Source organism: Leuciscus leuciscus, assembly GCF_965113295.1.
Source record: "Leuciscus leuciscus genome assembly, chromosome: 21".
Taxonomy (NCBI): Eukaryota; Metazoa; Chordata; class Actinopteri; order Cypriniformes; family Leuciscidae; genus Leuciscus; species Leuciscus leuciscus.
The window spans coordinates 16,052,075-16,079,970 of NC_138745.1; the positions used below are offsets into that span (position 1 = coordinate 16,052,075).

At 38.0% G+C, this 27,896-nt stretch overlaps 1 protein-coding gene and 1 long non-coding RNA gene across 4 annotated transcripts in view; both read right to left on the bottom strand.

Annotated features, from left to right (window-relative positions):
- Positions 1-6,676, bottom strand: part of LOC309485901 — a 34,721-nt gene extending 28,045 nt beyond the window's left edge. The window contains exon 1 of the long non-coding RNA XR_014201322.1: positions 4,205-6,676. This is a non-coding gene — a long non-coding RNA (uncharacterized lncRNA). The remainder of the gene's footprint in view (positions 1-4,204) is intronic.
- Positions 1-27,896, bottom strand: part of med1 (mediator complex subunit 1) — a 237,032-nt gene that overhangs the window by 192,220 nt on the left and 16,916 nt on the right. For all 3 annotated transcript variants that reach the window (XM_082152657.1, XM_082152655.1, XM_082152656.1), the window contains 3 exons: positions 9,494-9,600; positions 9,279-9,357; positions 7,773-7,827 (listed from right to left, as the gene is read on the bottom strand). In XM_082152657.1, coding sequence (XP_082008783.1) covers positions 7,773-7,827; positions 9,279-9,357; positions 9,494-9,577 — 218 coding nt within the window. In that variant the 5' untranslated portion in view covers positions 9,578-9,600. The remainder of the gene's footprint in view (positions 1-7,772; positions 7,828-9,278; positions 9,358-9,493; positions 9,601-27,896) is intronic.

Sequence of the window (27,896 nt, forward strand, 5' to 3'; positions counted from 1 at the left end):
AGGAGAGTTAGATTAACGTCGGTGGATTTGACCTTGGCTTTAACTGAGGCAATCTGTCACGACCGTTTAAAGAGCCACAAAACGGTAGGCCTATTTATTGTTTAATTTTCTTTGACTGCCCAAATTTGAAAGTTGAGACTTTGTTTCATATTAAATATTACCTGCTCGGTCCTGTCTGTCTGTCAACGCATTGTCAGTGTCCTCTATTTTTCACTGCTTGAGAACATGGGTTGAATCCGAAAGTTTAAAAAAAACTAATTAAAAATCTAAATATGACTAAAACTAAATACATTTTTTAAATAACACTCCAGGTCTCCGCATTTCAAGCCCGAAAGAGAACTCGATACTGACGCGCGTCTTTTCTGTGGGTCGTGTGTGTGTGTGTGTGTGTGTGTGTGTGTGTCTGTGTAATAGGCAGGACTACAGCGCGGTCTGTCTTGTCGCGCTTGAATGGTTTAAAAGCATTCACATTAATAAGAGCGTGATCATACAACGCTATAGTCAACGTGGTGACAGAAAAAAAACGGATACTGCGTAATTAATTTAAATGCTTTAAACTTTTTTTTTTTTTTTGCGGTGCCACAGTGGGCAAGTGATGAAACCGGTGTTGCGACTTAACACCGTGTAACACAGGTAACACCGACTATCGTAGCAAGCCTACCGCAAGCCTTCTAATCTTACCTTCTTATACTGTCTATGGATCTTACTCATGCTTTTCATATAATCAACATAGATGAAATAAAAAAAAATAATAATTTAAAAATAAATATGAAACTAAATCGTTTTCTTTAATGACTGGGCAACAACACATATGCCTATAGGAGAAATTTAATGTTGGAGCGAACACCCCCCCCAACCCACCACCCCCTTAACTAACACATTTTCTGCGGGAAACCCTGATATATATATATATATATATTATATATATATATATATATATATATATATATATATATATATATTTTTTTTTTTTGTTTGTTTGTTTGTTTGTTTGTTTGTTTGTTTGTTTGTTTGTTTATTTATTTATTTATTTATTTGGGCTGGTCCGAATACCATTTTTTGAGCTTCGAAGCTTCGGTAGTAATGAACATCGAATATTCGAAGCTTCGGAGAGAGGGTGCTGAACATATTCTTCTCTCTAATAAAGGCAGTATTCTCTGTGTGTCGGTATGTCCGTTTGCATTTTGATTATTTCGAGAACCGTTTATCCAATCGACTTCACTGAGAGTGCAGTGTCGCATTTGGTGCAATATAGATGGACATGCGAGACGCACACATTCAGAATTAATAAACTTTTAATAAACTACAGAACAGCGCGAGCGGGAAGCGGCGCGCCTCACGCTCCGATAACGGACACTGCACTAGTGATATAAAACGCACGCACACAGGTCTGTTAAATTAAGCAATACTTTTAAGGTAGTCTAATATTTTTCTGACTAACAAATTACTGACACAGTAGATTTAAATAAAGAAAAACGAAATTTAAATAAAGAAAAACGAAATTTAAATAAAGAATTTAATTTTGTATTTAAAACGAAATTTAAATAAAGAAAAAAACGAAATTTAAATAAAGAAAAAAACGAAATTTAAATAAAGAAAAAAACGAAATTTAAATAAAGAAAAACGAAATTTAAATAAAGAAAAACGAAATTTAAATAAAGGAAAAAACGAAATTTAAATAAAAAAAAAACGAAATTAATTTAAATTAAAAACGAGATTAATTTAGATTGATAATAACGGGTAAAAAGGCTAATACATTTTGTTTCTATTATTCTATTTTCCACAATGTCAAAGCAACGCAACTTAACTCAAAACTTAAGCTCAGGCATGCACTTTGGTCCATACAAACTCCACTGTTCTGCGCTCTATCGAGAGAACACTCCCGTTGCTGGAACACTGGGGTCGGTTTCCGCCTGGCTCGAGCCGCGCCTGAGACGCGTGTCTCACGCAGGCAGTGTGCAAACTCCAACCTGTTAACGTGGGAGCCGAAATAAAAATGGACACGCCACGCAGCTGAGACGCTAACGCCACGCAGCCAGTGTGTCGCCGGCCTTATTCAAGCTCGAATGAGAACCGTTTCGCGGGGGATCACAGGTGTGCCCCAAAAAAAAAAAAAAAAAAAAAAACGAATATTCGAATGTCAAATTTTCAAATCGAATACCAACCCACCAAACGAATATTCGAATATTCGGGTCCAGCCCTAATATATATATATATATATATATATATATATTAGAGGTGGGCATAGATTAATTTTTTTAATCTAGATTAATCTAGATTAATTTTGAAATTAATCTAGATTAATCTAGATTAAAATGGCTCATTTGAATTCTGCCGAAGGCATTCAGAATATGTTTGCTACCCAAATAATGACTATAAAAGTAAGTCTTTGAGAACGGGTTTCTCAAGCCAGGTGGCGCATTAGACCAGGCGCTCATCTCCTGTTTCCAAAATGCATCATAAACTGCTTGAGAAAGCTGTTCTACTCATAGACTGTAAAAGGTTACTACTGTACTGTTACCGTCCGTAGGCAACATTAGGTAGGCCTATGTTATTATCAACTACTATAGGCTATCAATTAGGGATGGGCGATATGGCCTAAAATCTATATTGTGATATACATTGCAGCCTCTTGCGATAACGATTTACAGTATATTATAATAAAACCATTTCAGAACAGATTACACAGACCCATGCTAAACAACTGCTAAATGTATTTTTTTTTAAAGGGTGTATGTAGTTTTGAGAACATATATTGTGCAAAACTGTAAGTATACAACATAATTTTGCAGATAAATAAAATTTAAGTACACTAGCTGCAGAGACTTAAGTAGGTCTAATGTTTATTATGGCTTGGAGCTTATGAAACCCCAAATTTAAAATTAGAATATTGTCTAACTGATGTCTTTTCAGTTAAAAAGAAACACAACAACTATTCTTAAAATCGAGATGATGTGCTACACCACTAAGCAAGGCTGGATTAGTACCCCCAGGGGCCCCTGGGCACTGAAGCTCATGGGCCCCCTCCCCTACCTGACAACCACACCCTCCAAAGGAACACACACCAGGTGTGGGATTTAACATGCCAATCACTATTGATCAAAAGCTAAATGACTAGTTCACAAGACAATGATACGAAATACATTTTTCTGAAAAGTATGGCTGCACGATTTGGGGAAAATGTCATATTGTGATTATATATTGCGATATGTGATTGCGATATAGTAAACAAATGGTTTCATGAGTTAACTTGCTTATTTCTCAAGTAAAATGCACACACAGATTAGTGATAATGCTGAAATTTGTAGCCCATTTCTCAACTCAAACTAGAAACAACAACTAAATGCACTGTTTTCAAATTAAAATAAATTCAATATTGTTATTTGTCTCAATAATACAAGAGTTAAAAATAAATGTCATATTTACCTGTGCCTGTCAAACAGGTAGACCTAGGACATATACTGAAATTGTCAAACTGCACTGCATAAATTAAATATAGACTAATCCTTATTATAGCAAAAAAAAAAAAAAAAACTTTAGTCAACAGCAGTGAGTCATTTTCTCTGTTCTTTTTGTTCTTTGATTAACTTTACTGACAGAAAGCTTTATTGGCTGCTGTCTCTTTAAGACCAGCTGACGGAGACGCGGCTCTCGCACGCGCCTCATTCTTTCACAACTCTTGAAGTTCATCATAAGACAGCTCTTATGTTATGAAGATACTCGACAAAACGGACATTTTGGCATAATTGTGTGTGTTATTGTAAGTTCAAGCACGAAAGATAACTGTATTCTGGCGTGCTGACCCCACACACTCTGTATATAGTTTGCTGCTGCTCGTCTGACGGCTTAAACCCGAACCAAGTCCAAATAATGGATGTTGCACCGATCTTTTTCACCAGCTTTCACTTTCAGCCGTGTTTACTTAAGATGACGACGAATATGCGTTGCAGCCGGGTTTACCTCGCGGCCGCGGGTAGATTGCGTCATCATAGCTTGTGTAGTATAGAGCCATCTCCCAACCCAACTTGGAGAATAGATTAACGGCGATATTTTTTTTATCGCGCGATAAGAGTCTCGCGTTAACGCAGCACGTTAACGCCGATAACGGCCCACCACTAATATATATATATATATATATATATATATATATATATATATATATATATATATATATACATACATACATACATACACACACACACACACTCACCTAAAGGATTATTAGGAACACCATACTAATACTGTGTTTGACCCCCTTTCGCCTTCAGAACTGCCTTAATTCTACGTGGCATTGATTCAACAAGGTGCTGAAAGCATTCTTTAGAAATGTTGGCCCATATTGATAGGATAGTATCTTGCAGTTGATGGAGATTTGTGGGATGCACATTCAGGGCACGAAGCTCCCGTTCCACCACATCCCAAAGATGCTCTATTGGGTTGAGATCTGGTGACTGTGGGGGCCAGTTTAGTATAGTGAACTCATTGTCATGTTCAAGAAACCAATTTGAAATGATTCGAGCTTTGTGACATGGTGCATTATCCTGCTGGAATTAGCCATCAGAGGATGGGTACATGGTGGTCATAAAGGGATGGACATGGTCAGAAACAATGCTCAGGTAGGCCGTGGCATTTAAACAATGCCCAATTGGCACTTAGGGGCCTAAAGTGTGCCAAGAAAACATCCCCCACACCATTACACCACCACCTGCCTGCACAGTGGTAACAAGGCATGATGGATCCATGTTCTCATTCTGTCTACGCCAAATTCTGACTCTACCATCTGAATGTCTCAACAGAAATCGAGACTCATCAGACCAGGCAATATTTTTCCAGTCTTCAACTGTCCAATTTTGGTGAGCTTGTGCAAATTGTAGCCTCTTTTTCCTATTTGTAGTGGAGATGAGTGGTACCCGGTGGGGTCTTCTGCTGTTGTAGCCCATCCGCCTCAAGGTTGTGCGTGTTGTGGCTTCACAAATGCTTTGCTGCATACCTCGGTTGTAACGAGTGGTTATTTCAGTCAAAGTTGTTCTACTATCAGCTTGAATCAGTCGGCCCATTCTCCTATGACCTCTAGCATCAACAAGGCATTTTCGCCCACAGGACTGCCGCATACTGGATGTTTTTCCCTTTTCACACCATTCTTTGTAAACCCTAGAAATGGTTGTGCGTGAAAATCCCAGTAACTGAGCAGATTGTGAAATACTCAGACCGGCCCGTCTGGCACCAACAACCATGCCACGCTCAAAATTGCTTAAAAGGCACCTATTATGCAAAATTAACTTTTACATGGTGTTTGAACATAAATGTGTGTTGGCAGTGTGTGAGCAAAACCACCCTAGAATTATAAAAATCCACCCAGTGTTTTTTTTTTACAATCTTAATAAATCATAAGCACTGTCTCAGAATGAGCTGTTCTCAGCTTCAGCGCAATGTGACGTAGAATTGCGCAGGCCCCTCCCACGACTGTCGAGTGACACTTCAGTTTGAGCATAGACCCGCCCTGAGTGAGCTGGACACAGTCCGCCATTGTTCGACGCTTGAGCAGCTGTAGACAAGAATGTCTCCTAAGCGATTGAGGTGTTTTGTTGTTGGATGTCAGAATGAACATGTCAGAATGAACATATCAGTCTTCATTTACTCTCGTTCTTAATCGAGGATGGATCTGTACCAACTGTTCGTGATCCAGATTACACTCTCCGGAGCGACAGGACTAACGTTACTGACCACGGCAGAAATGAAAGTGAGAGCACGCACTTTCTGACAGCTCATCGAATAGTTTTACGGATTTACAGTGTACCAGTTTATTAAGCACAGACTGAAAAGGTGTATTTGTTTGCTGTTAGTTGTAACGAGTGTTTTGTGTACTTCGCTGTGTATGTTCCATGATAATGAAAGGGAGAGAGAGAGAGAGTTTATGGATAAGACTTTAATGCTCACATCTTATACTGTGTTTATTTAGCTGTTCTTACAGTGATTCTCTGGAGTAAAACTAACGCTTCATCTTTTGTGTGATGTATAATAAACTTCATTGAACTCATCAGTATATTTTGGTCATCATTCGGACGAGGTCTGCTACAGCAGGCTTGTATTAATAGTGGATAAAAGCAGATGACAAATAAGTTATAAACCATAATTAAGCTAAACTATACCTGTTTAATCTCCATACAGTATATATTCTCTGGCGCTGTGGGCATTATTGTCCGACTCCGAGTCAAAATGAACACCGCAACTGAGAGTTTCTGTTTTGATATTATCAGATGAGATTGTCCTGACTGAAGTGCGAGCTTGTGAGGCTCCGCCCCCTGGTCCGGCAGCAGCAGTTAATTTGCATTTAAAGGGATACACACTAAAACAGTGTGTTCCACCAATAGAAGAAGGTCTAGGGAGAGATGTTTTTAATGGTGGCAAGGCCACAAGGAGTGACAAAGAAGAAGAGATAGATATGAGGATGCCCATTGGGCACCTAGCGATAAGAAAAGTATAAGACATGAACACTGGCCATTGTAACCTCAGATGACCAGCTGGCTTCTAACTTTGTTGCTTGTCAATAAAGTTAATTCTTCTGACCTGGAACCTCGACTCTGAGAAACTTCTTTGAGACCTGAACCAAGGACTTCAAATTTGCTATAACTTAACTTCTTTGAGACCTGAACTAAAAATAACTTTGAATTTGCCACAACACGAGTCCATTCATTCATTCAGTAACGAAGCAAGTGTGCTTCGTTACTGAATGAATGAATGGACTCGATGACTCACTCATAAAGACCGTGACTTGTCGCCACCTACTGGCGGTTTTAATTTAAAATTTAAAAGCATCACTTTGATTTTACCATCATTGCATATTTCTCTATTGAACATTTTTTTTATTTAAAGCATTATTTATTTTATAAAGGTATTTGAAAAGGTAAAAAATGCACTGGAAAAATCGATTTAAGAGAGGCAAATATTGTCCCTTACTGAAAAAGGTGTGACTGCAGAGAGGGGGTATGCAGAAGGATGTTAAAAGCCTTAGGGCACATGCCACTAAGAGTGACAACCACTGATCTATATGATATCCATTTAAAGAACATAGACTAAACAATATATAGACTGAAATCGTGAAATGGCCTTAAACAATATTAAATTGTGAGCAAGACTTCTCAGCAATGAACAGGGTAAGTGATTTTAAACCATAATGCAGGAAAGCACAATTTTTTGTGCAATTTTCCCAAATGGTTATGTAAGTTTGTTTCTATTTCAGATCAAAACTGACATGCAAAATAAACTTCAAGGAGAGCACCTTGCTGCATGCTTAAGGATTAGTATAAACAGACTTGCCCTTATCCATAGGCAGGCCTTATAACATTATTATTATTTAATTTTTTTTAAAGCAGAGAAAAATTCATTGCTCAGACAGAAACTGTCAACTTTGTAAATAGTTTTGGAAGATTTCGTTAGGAAAATATTTGTTCCTCGTAGTATAATTTAATAAATATGAATTTATGCATAATAAGATTTTCTAAATTATTTGTAAGTGATATTGAGTATTTTCTGTAATAAATAGAGTTCATAAACCTTTGTTTGACTAGTTTAGTCTGAACCCGCTCAATAAGCGCTGCACCACTTCGCCCTGCCTACCACCACAAGTAAATTCTCAACCTATGGGAAACACTGTGATAATAAGTGAGATCAAGCCTACCAGACATGGAAAAATTAGGGAGTTGAGTACTTTTGGCATAGTAAATGTGTATACAAAAAGATGGGGAGCAAAAAAAAAAAGTATATTATCTCACATGTTTTGCCGAGCAATGGACTCCAGACGATCCGTCATTGATGGCAATGAAGATACTGATGATGAGGGATCCAGAAGAAACAGAAACAGGAGATTCAGGACATCATTTGATACTCAAAATTATATCAAGTAGTCATGATATATTTAAAACACATTTTTTAGTGAGAGAAAAAGTAACCTAACAGAATAAGGCATTAACACATTTTATGCATAACAGTGAGCTAACTAACAGTGAGCAACAATACGGGTGGGTAAAAACAGGTTTTTTCAATGCATCACAATATTATAACCATCTCGATACTGACTTTTAAATCTGAAGATCAATCTTTTATCAATGTTTTTTTATATTATTTAAGTTTAATTACCAAATTATCCATTTACCAAAACTATTATTAAAACTAAAATAAGGATTTTAGTTAACCCTTTAATGTAGTGTGACAGATTGCTGTAGCTCCTTTAGTAGGGATGCACTGAAATTTCAGGTGACGAAAACAGCATAATGGCTGAAAGACAGCAGTAAATATGAGCCGAAAATAAATGTCGATCTCCGAATGCGACGTAACAGGGAGGAGAGTAAAGATGGAAAGCTCCTAAAGCTTAGTTCCATATAAATTCACGGATAATTTGTTGTTTTGTCATTAGTGAAAATCAATATTGACCTTGTATTTGAAAAAGGATGCTCATATAAGAAGCAATACTAAAATTCAGAGTCAGTACATTCACATTCGGAGATCGACTATTTTTGACTGTCAAAATGCCGGCAGACACAGCTACAGTGAGTTGTTCAAAATCTTTCTTTTTAGTAAACTGTGTACACAAACAATGTTCTCAATGCTCGAGTTCATGTGAAGAGCCCCAGGTGATACTTCGAGCAAAGTTTCATGTTGTGTTGAGCCTTCTAAGAGTTTAAAAAATTGCGATTTATTTTTGATGCTATCATAGAATTGGCCTAAGCACTCCCATTCAAAAGGCAATTTGACCGAGAACGAAAATAGTCAAAATTTAATTCTAATTATGCTTTTAAACGAAAGTTCGCCTCAGGTAGATTAACAAAAAGACCATAGGTTGCATCTTTGCGAGAGTTACCCTTTAAAAATTAAGATTGTATGTTTGATAATTGAACGAATTAATTTCAAATCAATGTGCTACATTTCAGATCAATGTATTTGTTTTCTTTAAAACTGAGATTAATTCATGACACTAAACAACATTCTCCTTTGAATCATACACAATTTATTTCTATCTAGAATAATATATGTATTAGAAATAAACACTTTTTTTTTCAATTAGTGCATGATGTATAAGTTAAAATAGGCAGATTAGTGTGGTTGAAAAAAGAAAACAAACAACATATACACTAGATGGCAGTAAAAAGGCTATTTTTAAACAGGGTAGATCAAACGTGTTGTAAAGAAAAATGATTATCAAACTCTTCAGAAAATTGTGATAATATAATGATAAATATATATGCACTAAATCTACATTGAAATGTATTGATTAAATGCACCTTTTTGTGCCCTTTGCAGTGTCTCTAAACAGTTCAGCAGCAGTGGGTTTCCAGCTGTATTAATGACCCCACGCTTTTCCTGAACAGACAATAAAACAGACAAAGGGATGTAAAAAAAACAATGTTAATAAAAAATGACCAACATTTAAAAAAATGTGAATAGGTATATACTATGCTATGATTCTCCAAGAAGCTCTTCTATCAGAGGGTCTTACCATTGCCTGCCGCACCACTTTGCTGGTCTCCTGCCAGGACCGGGTTGAATTGTGTTTGCCATGGAGCCTTTCCAGTAGTGCCATCAAACGACTCTGTTTCTCTGACTCTGTCAACAAATGCAAACAAAATGACAAAATAAGACAAATATTGTGGGAATGTAATCTTAGACTCTATAATAACAATTAACCATTTGTGTTTTTCTATAACCAAGTTTTCTCTTTGATTGGAGTCAAGATGTCCTTGGGATTTTGACAGTCTTATTTCCCGTGATTGTCTATGTGACAACTGACACAAGCCACTTTCACACACTAATCCCAGTAAATTACTGTAAAATTACCAGAATTCACACATAAATTCTGTGATGCAATTCATCGGAAATGATCTCTAAACGCATGCGCCTGTCTTCATTTGCCCACATGAGGAGAAGCCCTTTAGTTTCACTATCTGTACAATTAGATTTTTTTTTTTTACATCTGAGTGACGGGCATAAGGGGATGATCAAACAGAACGCATTTTTGCTCTTAAAAACATGAGACGCGCATAATAGTATCCAAAAGCAGAACCGCAGCACTGATGAATGGAAAAGAAGGTAGTGTCCCGAGGGCGACGCTGAAAAAGCTGTGAGACACGTCGCAACGTCAAAAATGCCGTCCATTTAGCGCAGTGGTTCCCAACCTTTTTCCTTGGGGCCCCCCCATGTACATATTTAACAATCCGTGGACCCCCCCCCCCCCCCAATATATATATATTAGGGGTGTAACGGTTTACAAAATTCACGGTTCGGTACGATACACTTGTGTCACGGTACGGTTCGGTACGTTTTTGATACAGCAAAAAGAAAGAAATGCCAGAGAAATTTCCGTGATTTCATTTTTTTTATATTAAAACTAACATCATAAAGTGTGATTTTTTTTACTTTGAGCAATTCTAGAGCTATAATTCACTCTTCTTATAAGCATATAAATCAAAACAGCTCCTTGGAAAAAATGAAATGTAATATTGTAGTAGTTATAAACAAAGGTTTAGGCTATTTTATTTCAGATTAACATTTGAGGGCAGCAATTGTATTCATAATGTAAAAATAAAACCGATGTAATGTTACTTGAAGGCATTATAGCCTACTATTCCTGCCAAACTTCCATGGTAGCAGTTAGTGTTACTACAGTAAATCCATGGTGAATGTTGCTGATCTGTGGACACTGGATAGTTCATTCATGGCACAATGTTTCTTCCAGGTTTCCACGTCAGCGCTGTTTGATCCGTTAATAACGGAGAAATGTGAATGTTTCTCACTAGATCTCGCAGCGATGTTATTACTTCTGTGGCGAATTCAAATGCTTTCTTTACCGGATCTATTAGCGCTGTGTAGTAACAGTGTCGCATCATCATCACGATCGGCTAGCGCTGCACTGGTCCAAACTGATAAACGGTCCTTCGACCACACAATAACGAGCAGTTTCGTTCCGCTTGCATTATGTTTGCCATTTGATGTTGGGCGCTGTTGTGGTCGCGCCGGCGTCTCTTACATTATGAGCGTGCTTGCCACACGCAACGCGCCTTCATTTGAAATAACGAAATTGTAATTGAAATCATATGATTTTTTAAAAACTTTGAAAAAATATTTTATCAAATTATTAGTGGAACATTTTATGCATCTTTATTCACCTCAAAGCATATCCGTTCCCGCGCCCCCCCTGTGAACTCTGGCGCCCCCCAGGTTGGGAACCAATGATCTAGCGCATATTTACATAGAAAAACTATTAAAAAGCAGTTTTTCCGTATTGTAAATAGTGCAGAGTAGTCGCGTCATCTCCATAAGAACTTTATGATTGGCCCAAAGTAGACTTCTTACGTCAGCGCGTTCTGACCACTGATCTGTATATTCTCTATATGGATCAGTGGTTCGGGCCTTGTACATGCTCATAGCTGTATTCTTCATTCTGTTCACACACATCATACCGGTAATTTACTGGTAATGTTACAACTTATCATACTGGTAAATTGCCAGAATCGTTTTACCGGTATTTTTGAAAAGGTCCTGTCCACACATGATCTCTTAACATTAATTTACCAGTAAACACCATGAAAAAATGGCTATAGTCTTATGGCGCTTTTCCACTACACCGTATCAGCTCGCCTCGGCTCAACTTTGTTTGGTTTTCCACGGTGTAAAAGTTGTACCTGTACCTGCTTCCAGGTACTTTTTTTCGTACCACCCTACGGCGAGGTTCTGAGCGAGCTGAGGCAAGCTGAGGCGATACTAAAATGTGACGTGAAAACACGGCAGACTGCTGATTGGTCAGAGAGAATCGTCACTATTCACTGCGTCATCATTGCACGCGCCAGATGGAGTATCCTGAATAAAAAAAAACAGCAAAAACAAAAACATCCAAAAACAGCATACACTCGATTTCCTCCATTGTCCTGTGTGTGTGGGTAGCGGGTGTGTGTCGCGTAGAAGATTAAGTCACGGCAGTTTCCTGCGGCTTCGCTATGACGACCAGGTACTATTGTGGAGGTACAATCTGCAATGGAAAACGGAGCGAAAAGCGAGCCGAGCCGAGCCGAGTCGAGTCGAGTCGGTACTGGTAATGGAAAAGCGCCATTAGTTTCCGGAACCAGATGGTGCTCAAACTACTTGAGAATGTCATTATGATTATTGGTGATAAGAGGTATTTAAAAACTGCTAGATCTGCATACTTTTAAAATCTTTTCCCCCCCAATATGTTATAAACGTATAAACTTAATTAACCATATTTTATGTAATATTACATATTTTTCTTCTACATACCATAAACCAACAAATAGGATTACAGTTTCTTGCGCAGTTATCACGATTATTTTGGTCAATATTGAAAACATCGATACTTCAGCAAAAACTAATACTAGGGTAACTAATGTAAGTAAAAGGAACTACAAATAAAACAGATCAATAAATACAATAAAACAATTAAACACTGTTTTAGGTTATTCAGTATTTTGTGTAACGTACACAAACATGACGGTTTGGTACATTTTCTTTAAAGCAGGAGGGAGAAAACAAAATTTCTTTTTTTTAAATTAAACTTTCTACAGTACATGCGTTTAAATAAATTCCATTATAATTAATTTCTTAAGGATAAAAAAAAAAAAACTATCTTAGCTAATGCTGTAAACTATATGGGGAGGCCTTAATTACACATTACTATATTAAAGGTTACAATTAACAACAGAGCCCAAATTATTACATTTAGTTGCCATTTATTTTAAGATATAATAAATCACCAAAAAAAAAAAAAAAAAAAAAACGTACTGTAAATTGCACATAAGGCAGGTTTTGCAATAACTTCTAAATCTAATTATAAAGTTAACTTTCTACTCCAATTTATTTTTGAAATATAATCGTTTACACAGTGGCTGTCCACACTGTACGGTTCGGGACGAATACATGTACCGTTACACCCCTATTATTCTATATTTCACCCCTATAATTATTTTGAAGTGTTGGTGCTTAATGTAACAATATATAGTGTAAATGATAAATCACGTTTGAGATTTGTGCTGGCTACTGTATACAGGCCACGGGCACCATACAGACTTTATCAAAGAATAAGCTGACTTTATATCAGAGTTAGTACTGGCTGCAGATAAAGTCCTAATTGTTGGTGATTTTAATATACATGTAGATAACAAAAAAGATGCATTGGGATTGGCATTTAAAGACATTCTTAACTCTATTGGAGTTAGACAACACGTGTCAGGACCTACTCATTCTCGTAATCATACTCTAGATCTAATTTTATCACATGGAATCAATGTTGATGCCGTTGAAATTCTGCAGCAGAGCGATGACATCTCAGATCATTATCTGGTCTCGTGTAAACTTCATTTAGCATTTAGCCAAATGAAGACTTTAGACTCCGTGTTACAAATATGTTAGACCTATCACTTCTGCCACTAAAGATTGCTTTATTAATAATCTTCCTGATCAGTTTCATCATCTCAGCATCTCAGATAGCTTAGAAGAACTCGATATTGCGACAGAAACTTTTAACTCTCTCTTTTCCAGAACTTTAGACACAGTTGCTCCGTTGCGCTTAAAGATTAAAGAAAATAGTCCAACGCCGTGGTACAACGAGCACACTCGGGCCCTTAAGAGAGCAGCCAGAAAAATGGAGCGCAACTGGAAGAAAAAAACTAGAGGTATTTCGCATTTCATGGAAAGAGATCTCGATTGCATACAGAGAGGCCTTAAAAGCTGCTAGATCTACTTATTGTTCAACCCTATTAGAAGAAAATAAACAAAACCCTAGGTATTTATTTGAAACAGTGGCTAAACTAACAAAAAATAAAGCTTCAAGCCCAGAAGTTTCCAAACAGCACAGCAGTAATGACTTTATGAACTTCTTCACTTATAAGATTGATGATGTCAGGGAGAAAATTATAACTATGCAACCGTCTACTACAGTATCACATCAGGGAGTACATTGTAGTCTCCCTAAGGAAAAATTCAATTCATTCATTGCTATAGAAGAGGAAGAATTTGCTAAACTCATTAAATCATCTAAATCGACAACATGTATGTTAGACCCTATACTGACTAAGCTACTGAAAGAGATGCTTCCAGGGGTCATAGATCCTCTTCTTAATAGCATTAATTCATCTTTGTAACTCATTAGGATACGTACCAAAAACTTTTAAGCTGGCTATGATTAAACTGCTTGTTAGAAAACCACAAAACCAGGACTAAATCCTACAGAATTAGTCAATTACAGGCCGATTTCGAATCTACCTTTTCTGTCAAAGATACTAGAAAAGGCAGTATCTTCACAACTATGTTCCTTTTTAGAAAGAAATTATATCTGCAAGGATTTTCAATCAGGATTTAATCAAGTCAAGTCATCTTCATTTATATAGCGCTTTTAACAATGTAGATTGTTTCAAAGCAGCTTTACAGAGATAAGCGTATAATTTAAGGTAACAGAGATTGTTTTGGCTTTATAGCGGTTCTTTAATAAAGTTATTTTCCAGCTAAAGTCAGTTTTGATTGATTCGCTTCCGTCACAACGATCATTTGTTATTAAATTAGAGGCCGCTAAGACGACACCATTCTCTCTACACAGACTTTAAACGCGAACCTGTGATAAACGCTGATGGCGTTCACATGCGCATTAAGAATTGATTCTATAGTTATGTGCATTTGAATATATGTGCGCAGGTTTGTAATTCCCTACAAACCAAGCCTAAACAAAGTACTGGTCTTTCCTTATAAATTTTGATACAGAATTGTATTTTGTCACTTCGGGGTAGGTACGTGAAACGAATTTTCCCGACAACGCTTTATCTGGAGTGGTAAAGGGATCCTCCATAGGGAGAGACTAGTTGGCACTTCAGCACTGCGTTGTCATCGGGTCCAGGCGAAGGTCCTTCGTCAGATCTGGATACGGCCTGGATCCGGCAGGCTGCGGGAAAACCTTGGGATAAACAAAGACACTAAAAATAGCGTAGATGCTATTCTTCTTATGATGTAACGAGTACATCAGGATTTATGGGAAGTGTTCCCGGTAGGGATGCACCGATACCATTTTTTCAGAATCGATCCGATACCAAAAATTCTGAGTATCGACCAATACCGATCCGATACCAGCGCAAGTAGAATTTCTATAACTCTGTTAAACTGATAATCACTATTTTGTGTGTTAAACACAATCTACTTAATACAGACAACTTCATTATAAAGAAACACAAAAACAACAACAAATATATGATCATAATCTGACATAAATGCTGTTAACTAGATTAGTGGATAATTCAGCAGTCAAATTTAGTCACGAGTGCACAATAATTGTATAAAATCTGAACATTTTGTGGAAAAAAACGTTTAGTGGGGAACAAATTATTGACAATAAGTGTAACACTAAATCTGGTCAAACTTTACACATTGCTCTTTGTATTGTTGTAAAATACATTCATGAAAAACAAGACCAATTATTTTATATATAGCCTACTATAAAATTGAGAAATTTTTTAAATGTATAGCTCAGTTGTTTAATGAGGTAGCAACATATGATAGATAGGACAGAACAAGAACTGCTATTAATAATCTTTCATTGTGTCACTGTATTATGATATGAAAGGCTCCAATACAGTGCGGCACAAAGCGCTTATGCGCATCCCGAGCGCAGAATGATGCACTTGAAGCAACACGAGTCGCAGCGTAAATTTCAGTTACTGTGCGCGTGAAGAACAAATAGTGCTCTGACTTTACTCCAGTGTTGTGATCTACACCCGGTAGAAAGTAACATAATTAAAGGTACAGCAATAAAGTCCAGCAAGATAAAGTTGTTTTATGTGAAACCATAGACCTTTATCTACAGATCAAGTATAATAGTAACATTGAATCATCATCTTGAAGAGAGTTTCATCGTGTTAACTGTCGTAACCGAATGCGACGCGCTGTTTGAATGCTGAATGAGGAATGATTGACAACCGCAGCTGAGGGAAACGTTTACGTGAGCTTGAATTTAACGACTTAAATATTACTTTCCTTCTATCTCACATTATACAATATAATGGCTTCAGAACAGTTATAATATTGTGCACGAAAACTTATGGTGCTTTATGTTTGTGTGCCTTTTGTGGGGCTTAACAATAACACTGAATAGTATACGCACAATATCGGATTTGGATCGGCCTCGTCTGACCGATACCCGATCCGGCAAAAATGGCCGAGTATCGGATCGGTGCATCCCTAGTTCCCGGTTCAGGCTAATCTATGCAGCCTAACATTGAATTATAGAAGTCTATAATGTATTATGTGAATGCTAGGTCAAAGAGATGTGTCTTTAATCTAGCTTTGAACTGACAGAGTGTGTCTGCTTCCCGGACAATGGTAGAAAGACTGTTCCAAAGTTTTGGTGCTAAATAGGAAAAGGATCTACCGCCAGCGGTCGATTTGGATATTCTAGGTATTATCAACTGGCCGGGAATTTTGAGATCGCAATAGACGTGAAGGACTATAATGCGTTAAGAGCTCACTCAAGTACTGCAGAGCTAAAACATTTAGAGCTTTGTAAGTAATCAGCAATATTTTAAAATGTATGCGATGTTTAATAGGGCGCCAGTGCAGTGTTGACAGAACAAGGCTAATATGGTCATACTTCCTGGTTCTGGTAAGAACTCGAGCTGCTGCGTTTTGAACTAGCTGTAGTTTGTTTATTAAAGGGTAACTAAACCCCTGGTCAGAGCCTGACTCCACCCACTGGCAATATTTGAAAAATGCTGGAAAAGTAGGCAGAGCCCAGTGGAGAGGGGGCGTGCATCTGTGACGTATCTCTCTGCAGGTAAGGGCGTGGTTAGCTGGTACTCTCTGACGTCAGAGGGTACCACAACTTCCAATAGGAAAATTCAACTGCAGTAGCCACTGTTCAACCTGAAGAGGGCAGCACTCAGACGTTTTTACACCATATTTTGTCAAATTAAAACACTTTAAACACAAATGTCAAAAAAACTACTTGAATCAATGAACAGCACTAATAAAGCCCCATTCTTACAGATCATTAACTAAAAAAAGTTGGTTTAGGGTTTAGTTACCCTTTAAGCATGCAGGGCAACCACCCAGTAGAGCATTACAATAATCTAGCCTTGATGTCATGAACGCATGAACTAATTGTTCAGCATTTGTCAATGAGTGAATATGGAGTAATTTAGATATATTTTTAAGATGGAAAAATGCGGTTTGACAGATACTAGACACGTGACTTTCAAATGAAAGATTGGTATCAAAGAGCACACCCAGGTTCCTAACCGACGACGAAGACTTAACAGAGCAGCCATCAAGTGTTAGACAGTATTCTAGGTTATTACGTGAGGAAGTTTTTTGTCCAATAATTAGAATCTGTTTTTTTCAGAATTTAGTAGGAAATTACTAGTCATCCAATTTTTTATATCAGCTATGCATTCCGTTAATTTTGTGAATTGGTAAGTTTCGTTAGGTTTTGAAGAAATATACAGCTGAGTATCGTCAGCATAACAGTGGAAGCTAATTCCATGTTTCCTAATGATATCTCCTAAGAGTAGCATATGTACAGAGTGAACAGCAACGGTCCTAGTACTGAGCCTTGTGGTACACCATACTTAACTTGTGATCGATAAGACATCTCTTCATTTGCTTCTACAAACTGATAACGGTCAGATAAGTATGATTTAAACCATGCTAATGCAATTCCACTAATGCCAACATAATGTCGAGTCTATTTAAAAGAATGTTGTGGTCAATGGTGTCAAATGCAGCACTAAGATCAAGTAACACTAATAGAGAGATACAACCACGATCGGATGATAAGAGCAAATCATTTGTGACTCTAACGAGAGCAGTCTCAGTACTATGGTATGGTCTAAATCCGGACTGAAAATCCTCGCAGATATCATTTCTTTCAAGAAAGGAACACAGTTGTAAGGATATAGTCTAGGTCCTGGGTAAGATTTGTATGCACTTCATTTAGCGGAGAACATCTCAACTGTTATAGACTAATATGACCCCATCGAACAACGTCAGATGTGTGCCAAAATCTCTACCCGGGACGAAAGTCCTGAAAATGACCACAATAGGTGACACCATTATCACACTACAGGTGAATGGGACTTTTTTCCCCCTTTATAGATATCCTCATACATTTCTACCAGTTTAATCTTCATATTAAGAAAAACACTTTTTGTATTACACTTTGTCTTAAATAAAATATGCAAATTAGGCAATATCTCATTAAATATGCGTATATATAATCCCTTTAGAAAAGCTACAGATTTTCTGAGGTGATCACAATGTTCACAATGACCATGATTATAAGGTCATAGAAGAGTGTAAGCATTCTGATTTGATATAAAGAAAATGGCTAAAAAACAGTCAGCCTATTACATACAACTAGCAACATACAGGACTTGCCTGTTATTTATTAACCTAAACTTTAAAAGCTTACATTTTCTCCCTCTTCTAAATATTGCAGTCATCACCTCCAACTGTTTTTTTTATATTTTTTTAACAAATGTTTACTTGGCAGCCATGGTAACCTGAGGTCATAGCAGAGAACATGGCTGTCAAGCAAGATGACTTGTGAGATCAAGAAAAGTAAGGAAATCTACTCTTTCTGTCATTCTTTGTGTTGGCGTGTACACTTATTAGGTGTCATTATCATATGAGTTGTAATTTTGTGCATTTAAATAATTAATGAATTTGTATCAGTTTTATAGTTAATTTGGTGTGTATTGTATCTAGCTAACTACAGTTTGTTAAGTAGCTAGCTGTTAGTGTTTTTGTTTTGTTTTTTTGCTAAATGGGGAAAATGTCATCACCAGTACATCACAACTTGAGACTGATCACATGTCTCAGACAAGTTGATGTCATGAAGTTATTCCTCACAAAGAACAGATACGTTGGTACATACCAATTACTCATATTTAAAACCTTATTTTACAAAAAGTCCAAAAGATCTGGAGAGAGTGAAAGAACAACTTATCCATCCAGTGTCACATACTGTAGATAATACTTCATTGGACTGGGCTAAAGTGAGATAACATGGTAAGATAAGCTTTAATTACTTCATTTAAATTTATCTGTGGATTATGGGGGTTAAAAAAAATGGAAAAGTGGCATGCCATGCTTAAGGCAACTTTTGTTTGAAGTGGGAAATATTTTATGGTAGAAAAATTTTGATCTAGCTTTTTTGACCAACAACAGTAGTATAATTGTTTATTTTCAGGATGAGGTACCTCTCACTGCTCCTTGTGCTACACCTAAACCGATCAATCTTGACGAGTGCATCCTATGCCAGAAGAAGCAATCTGAGTACCTCTCTAGTGGTGAAATTGGCAGGGGTGATATTGTTTCGCTTGCCAAACAAACAAAGATCAATGACACTCGAACTGCTAGGGTTCTTCAACTGACAGTGCAAGAGCAAGATATCATAAAATAATCACACCAAATCCTGCTACAGAACATTTCAAAGGGATATGGCTAAGGCTGACCGCACAACCCAACCATTAGAACAATCTGAGCCATCTCAGCAGAGACCTTTTAATGATCCAACTGAGTGACGAAGCGGGAGATTTAAGACCAGTGCAACTAAAAATGTATGTATCTTTTGTGGTTCAGATTGCAAAACAGTTAAACAGAAGAAAATACACAAATTGTTGAGAATCTGTGAAAAACCGATGGCCCAGAAACTACTAAATGCGGCCATGTTGTTCAAGGACCATGTGTATACTCAAACAGTGGTAATGTACGAGGTAGATGATGTTTTTGCGGGTGATATCCAATATCATTACCCTTGTCGTAAAGACTATTTCAATAAGTATAATGCAAAAATTGAGGACATACTGAAAAACCTTGAAAAGGAGGATTCAATAACAGCTGAAGACAACTCCTTGAAGGCTAGATTTTTCTCAATGAAGGTTCAACTCAAGTAGTGTCAAACCGAGTTGCAAAGCAGCTAATCATCGAGCTGTATGGAGACACTGTCTGCTTAACATACCCAAGTAACAAATGAACATCTCAGATGGTACTTTCCACCAACAGTTCTCCAGAGGTCTTGGTAGAGTCCCTGAGAGTTTCACCTGTCAGACAGGTGGCAACTGAGCTGGCACAGGTGTTGAAGGAATACAGCTTTGGACTACAGAAGAGCTTCTGTGAACCACAAGACCTCCAACTGTCCAATGACATATTTATTAAGAACCGACCACAAAGATGGCAGGAGTTTTTCTCTTATATGTTTAAGGGGAAAACAACCTCTCAGCTGAAGACTGATGTAGTCTTTCAAATTTTGCATAATATCATTACCGATGGCAAGGAACCAACACCTTTCCATGTAATGGTGGCTCAAGGAGTGTACAGTCTGACACGATCAAAAGAGCTGGTGACTGCTCTTAACCATCACGGAATATGTGTCAGCTACAACACAGTCAAGAGGATTGATGTGGACCTCGCTGAACGTATCATCACTACAGCAGGTAACAACAGAGTACCTCTCCCTGCTGTCCTAGAAGCAACAAGTCCATTAAATGGGGCTTTGGATAACTTTGACCGCAATGAAAGCACCCTGGCAGGAACAGGCTCCACACATGATATCCTTGTAATCTTCCAAAATGTTTCAATCAATGTAGAGAAACCATCAGCGGAAAGTGAGATCTCTGCAAGGTCCGTTGACACTCAGAGCCGGACCACAGTAAAGCTTAGGTCTAAAGTCCTTTGCCAAAAGATTATCAGGATGGGGCCAGTAAAAGAGCGTGGGGGAGATACACACTGACTATAAGGTATCAGAGACTGTCTCCAATTCTACTACATTGGACCTGATAGCTCCAGCAACAGTTGTTGATCAACAACAATCAGAACTCTCTACCTCAGCAACAGAGTCTACCATAGTGGTATCTGATGTGATCTCACACATGTCAAAAGGTCCCATTGCAATAGCCACAGAACCTACTCCAAACACAAAGGGCTCCACTGTTGCAGCATCAGAAGTCTTAGATATGTTGAGAGACTCCTCTCCCACAACAACTGACAGCTCTGCCAAAGCAACTGAGTCCACCAAGTTAATAATTTCAGGCTATTTTCTGTGGATGGTCAATCGCTTCTCCCAAAAAGTGACACATGAGAGTGACAGTGTCCCAGGATTTACAGCTGTGAGAAGTGCAACTGTGGATGCCAACTTTCATCCTACCACCAAAATTCGTACCCCCATCCTTCCTTATCCCGCAACAACATTTGATGCAATCTTCACCACAATGATTAACTTTCAGGATGTGCTGAAACAGAAGGGAGATGCCTATGGTGGGTTGTGGGCCGACGAAGGTGTATACCGTATTGCCAAGGAAATCCAACTCATGAATCCAGACCAGTTTAACAATATATTCCTAGGTCTAGGCGGGTTTCATATGGAGAAAATTGTGTTGGCCTTTCTTGGTACATACCTGGAATCCTCTGGAATTTTTGATGTTCTAGTTGAAACAGAGTGCTACGGTACTGATGTCATTAAGACAGTGATCTCTGGTTCTCACTATGCTAGGGCCCGCACTGCCCATTCAATGATACACGAGGTCCTCACATCTATGATCTTGGAAGCATTCCTCTCCAAATACCCTGTGAGAATAACAGAGCTAGAGGCACTGCAGGTCAACTGGCAGTCCAAAGAGCCAACACATGAAGAATGGAACAACAAAAAGGAGCTTTCTGACACCATCAATGCAGCTTTTCAAGTCTACCTTAAGGAACGGGCATTGCAGTCTCAGTCCTTTAATTACTGGAACACATCTGAACTGTTCCCAATATTGAGGGATCGGACCAATTCTCTGTGCTCTGGAGACTGGATTCTCTACCTCAGTGCAATGGAGAGGGCAACTTCACTGTTCTTCTTTTTTGGGAGAACAAACTACTGTCGATGGACACCATTATTCCTGCAGGACTGCTATCAACTGAAGGAGAAGTTCCCACTCCTCTACGACTCGTACATAAATGGTGGATTTGTTGTGAACACCACCAAGAAAGGTAGTGGAGTGCCATTTGATCAGGCTCTAGAGCAGTGTTACAACCGGCCTGCCAAAGTGAGTGGAGGGATAATTGGGGTCACCAGGAAAAAGGAAGCAGTAGCTCTTTGGGGAATCATCAAGCATAAAAAACACCAGTATGTTGATCTCCTTGAGATGAGGGATGATGTTGGAGGAGAACTCTCACTTCAAGACTTCAACCCGAGCACTACAACTAAAATAGTAAAGATGGTGCAAGACAGAGGAATATCTCCTGAAGGTATGCAGTCCTCTACGAGACCAAGTAACGCTTAAGAATGTTCTCACTGGAGAAATTGTGACCAACGTAAATGTAGACAAGTTGTTGTGCTGTATCACAGAGGGCTGCCTGTGCTAAATTTATCGATGATCGACTCAGAAATAATTCAATATCGATACACTCGACTATTAGTAAAGTCAAGTTTACTTTGCCAAAGACCACCTTGAATTTGGCTTCCAAAGCAGACATCAAAGATGAGACAATAAAAGCTCATGTTTATTGAGTATGGGTGTCACCGGGGGTTCACAGTTGAGGAGCTACTCCAGCATGAGATCACCAACTCTGCATTCTTTTTGGTCGACAAAGACAGTTACTTGATGAAGAGTGCCAAATCACAACTTGGGATTGAGCTGCTGAAGTTGTGTCCACAAATAGATAAAAAAGGTCCAGATACCCTCCCGCAAACACACGCCATCATTATTGACTTCATGGCATTGGTGAGAAAGGTCTCCTTAAAGAAACTTGATCCACCCGTAAAGACATTCCACGACTTTGCTATTGCTTTGACATTTATGGTCACCAAAGCTGGAGGCAACTGTGATGAGATCCATATCGTTTTCGACACTTACAGAGAGGACAGCATCAAACATGGAGAGAGGGAGAGAAGAGGAAAATCAAAAAACATGGTTGTCTTTGATGTGATATCACCAAACCAAAATGTTCCAGTGGTATTAGAGAACTTTTGGTCATCTTCCATTAGCAAAACTGCTTTTCAGGCATTCTATGTTGAGTGGCTGACCACCCATTACAAAGGCACCAAACCACTATACCTTGGTATATCACCACAGGCATGGATTGTGTCAGCTGCGAGTGCTACTCCATTCCCTCGGCTCAACTCCACACACGAGGAAGCCGATGACAGGATGATGTTCCATGTGCAGGACATTTTAAGTCACCGTACAGGATCTACATCACTGACACTGTCATCAGGTGACACAGATGTCTTTGTGTGCCTATTATACCACATAACAGTCAATTGGAGAAATCTTGGCCTCCAAGATCTCTGGCTCATCCGCAACTCAGGAGTGAAAAGATCAATATTATCACTTCATGATATCTGCATAGCGCTGGGAGACGAGCTCACACAGTGTCTCCCAGCACTACATGCCCTGACTGGGTGCGATACAACCAGCAAAATATCAACCAAACTTGCTGCTCTGAACACTGTCCGCAAACCAGACAACTCTTCTCTGATTCTCAATTTCAACTGTCCACAGCTAACAGAGAGTGCAATGCAAATGGCGGAAACATTCTTGGTCAAATGTCTCAAACCATCAACGGACATGGAGACATTTGACGACCTGCGCATTGCTGCGTTCGATAGTAATGCCCTTAAGATGGACTTTGAGAGGACCGCTTGCACCTCAATTAATGCAAGAAAACATATGCAAAGAGCCTATTACAGGGTTTCCACACCTTGGTTAACTTCAAATTCAAGGACTTTCCAGGTCCAATACCCTCAAATTCAAGGACTTAATGTGGGGACACATTTGTTGTGTCCAACAACAAACAATGAGGTACAATGGTAGTTTCATGCGCGCGTGAACGTCATGGCAACGTACAACACAAAGTACCTCATGCGGGAAACACTTAACGTAACCAGGGTTTTTCCTGGCTCAAAATGAGGCGGATGTGGTAAAATTCTAATTAGTGCTGGGCAATATGATCTATTTTCATATCGTCCTATCGTCAGCCTTTGAGATCGGCGATACACGATATTATCGTGAGGGGGGCGGGGCTTACTTATGTGATTATTAACTTGCTTATTTACTCGTTAATTTGCTTTTTTTATTAGTTCGTTTTATATTTGCTAGCAAAGGTGGGGTGTTTATTAATAGGCTAAATCAGGTTATTTCCCGGTATAGTGAGGTAAAAAAAGATCCTAGAGTATTTCAACATGTCAGCGGGAAATTTACGGACACACATTATCCTCTCATGCCATTACAGCTGCAGCATTTTGACTGTACTTCTGCACGAGATGGGAACACGTTTTAATAATTTCTTAGGTCAAGAAAGAGTCGGAGTTTTGGATATATGTCCTCCTACCAGTGCTCTCTCTGTCGGGATGCACTTCACATATCGCACTTCAATAAGCCCAAAGAACGTGGGTTGTGTTTTAAATGCCGGGAGATATCAAAGGCAAAAATCTAAAAGTCGATCGGTTTATAGGATACTTAAACTTATGACTTGACTCCGATAAAGGAAAACGGGTTAACGTGTTTACATGACATGCATTGTCAGTTTATTCAGCATAATCAAGTTTATAACGTGCATGTAAACGCGTTCATTCCCTGAAAGTGAAAGCAGAAATGGACTGAGCTTTCACTGCCTTAACGGCGCGTTCTCTCAGAGACGACGGTGGATATAACGGTATAGCAACTATCTTAACTTACATTATTGACAGTGAAACAATTAGAAGAATATTACTTCTTAAACAAGTGTTTGAAGTTGCTTTTGATTTTCACAGACGGCAGAGTTGTGCTGCGTTCGTGAACTAAAGACTGTTATTAGGCCTATATAATTTTAGTGATATTATTATTATCATTAATATTTTGTAATTGTATTGTTTTTAGTGTTATTAGTGTCATTAAATGTTTTGTTAATGTGCTATGGAAACAAAATACTGACGAACAACGATGCCGTCTTCATCTTGGCTCTGTATAAGAATTATGCGTCTATTAAAACAAGCACTCTTGACAATTTGTGAATGGATATCATACGCGTGTCGCAAATGTGGTGATGTCGTTATGAATTTAGGCAAGGCAAATTAATTGTAGTTCCTAAATAATTTAATAACAATACTAGCTTCATAATAATAAAAATGACTTAATACATTAATGGGAAAACGAGCTAATTATCGTATTGATATCGTCAAAGGCATCTGCCAGCAGTGATATCTCTGACTATCGTCGATACACGATACTATCGTCTATCGGCACAACCCTAATCCTAATAATGTATTTTAATATTAAGATAATTAAATGTGTATTTTTTGTAGATCATCATATAGCCTAATGTGTTTCCCCACATTGTTTTTGTGGGTGGAGCTTGGTACCTCTAGGGGGGTAAGAAAATGTTGTACATTTTAAAGATAAATTCATTAATCTAGTGCATTTTGAGTTACCCAAATCCACTGTTAAAAATAAAATAATACACCCGCAAAACCACCCATATTCTTTGATTTAGATATCTGCATCTGATCATCACATTACAATTATTCAAATTAGTGTTAAGCATGATAATGTGGTAACATATCACACTGAAGTAGGCTGATTTAAAATGAACATTTTTTAAAATAAAAGTTCTTTTGGCAAAATTACATAATTCATTAATAGCCTAAACAGAGACTTTACTCCCTTCAAAATTAAGTTGTCAGTGTTTTATTACATCACTGTTTGAAAACACAAATTTTTTTGTACCTTTTATAAAGGGCATTTCCCCCCTAATTTTATTATGTATGCTCCATCTTTCATTTCAAATTCTTAAATTTGATCAATATATTCAATTAAAATAATAAGACACTAGGCTGTTACCAATCAAATTAAATAATTTACATTGAAAAATTATATCTGTATTAAATATTTTTTGAATATACAAATAAGGAATGTTGATAAGAATGATACTTTATGAAACTAAACCGCCAATAGGAGGTGGCAGGCGATCGTCTTAATGAGCGAGTCATTGAGTCATTCATTCAAACGATTCATTCAAACGGCTCATTCAAACGGCTGATTTATTCAGAATGAGGCAGTTTAAGAATGGGTAATTGAATCTTTGACTCAACCGATTCGTTCAAAACGCTGAATCATTCAGTAATGCAACAAGTGTTGCTGTGAGATGCGCTATGGTTCTGCTGTGATCTTTGTTTGGAACTATTTTCGCTGCTGAAACAGAACAAAAAGAGTCTAAAATGTAAGCTACTTAATTTTAACTATTTGTTTATTGAACTGTTATGAAATCAGTCTCGGTTTCAATCTTGATGGCATTCAGGAAAACAGCTCTCTGGTCGTGTGTAGCCTAGGCTATATATTGTTTCTTAACTATATTACCGTATTTTCCGGACTATAAGTCGCTCCGGAGTATAAGTCGCATCAGTTAAAAAAATGCGTCATGAAGAGGAAAAAAACATATATAAGTCGCACTGGACTATAAATCGCATTTATTTAGAAATTTATTTCACAAAATCCAAGACCAAGAACAGACATTTAATCTGGAAAGGCAAGTTATTCAACTACACAGTAGCACACAGAACAACAGGCTGAATAGGTGTCCGGTATGTTAACGCAACACATTAACAGTTATTCAGCAACACAATAGCATAAAGAACATATACCTGGGAGGCTGAATAGGCTAAATGAACATAAGCCAGCGAGTCCAACAAGCAAGTTACCAGTAAACAAGTTCACCAAGCTCCCGCGATCTCATTCCACATCATTTTCTTCATCCTTGGTGTCGCTTCTGAACAACTCCGCCAACTAGAGCGCCCTCTCGCGGCTGTAGACGGTAATGTTTTTTCATGGTTCATCTCAGTCTGAATTAATTTTGATATAAGTCGCACCTGACTATAAGTCGCAGGACCAGCCAAACTATGAAAAAAAGTGCGACTTATAGTCCGAAAAATACGGTATGTTTTAAATAACTGCGCAAGCCTCAACAGTGCAACATTGTTACCATCAGTACATTAGGTAGGCCTATATTATATCAACTATAGGCTATCAATCACCACTTACATTAAATGAAATAAAACAGAATCATCCTCACGTTTTCGGTGATTCTCTAGTTATTTTTTATTGTCGAGAGCCGGAGGCGGCATGAAATTTGACGGAGGCGGCCGCCTCATAATTCTCTATGCAGGAAAAACCCTGATAACGTAACGCGTAAATGTGCTTAACTAGTGTAAATCAAGCAAGCTAGTGTGCATTGGCCATGGAGTGTTGGCGAAATAACACATTAGGGGACCGGAGTGAATATGGAATTTTTTCCAGAAAACTTATTGCACAAAATAAATTCAAGCACTTTCAAGGACCTGTCTCTATGTATGTTTATTTTCAAAAACTTTCCAGGGCCTTGAAAACATTTCAGATTCACAAACTTTCAAGGATTTCAAGGACCCGTGGGAACCCTGCTATTATCAACAGCAGCTTTTGATCTACAGCAGCCACCTCGATCTTAAATGCAGAAGCTTATGGTTTTGTAAGAAAGGGCAGTTTATTAGTCCCTGAGATTGTAATCTCAAAACCTGAAGGTTTGCCAGATCCCTGCTCATGTGGCAAGTGTGCACACAAGAATGGGTGTCCCTGTCGGGTAGCTGGTATCCTTTGTTGCAAGTACTGCAAATGCAAGGGAGGCAATAGTTGTAAAAATCCTATCACTGAATGAGCTCTCATCATCATCCCCATACCTGGACTCTGTTGTGAAAGTTTTACCTTGCAACACAGGGAATAAACCTGTTGTTTTGTATTTCTCACTTTAAATTAATGTTCCAATGATAATAGCAAGGTTGGATATAAAATGTCTGTATATTAATCAAATGCTTGTTTTCTTTCTTTTAAAAAAGTCCCTTGTTTGTATACAATTGTATTTATAAT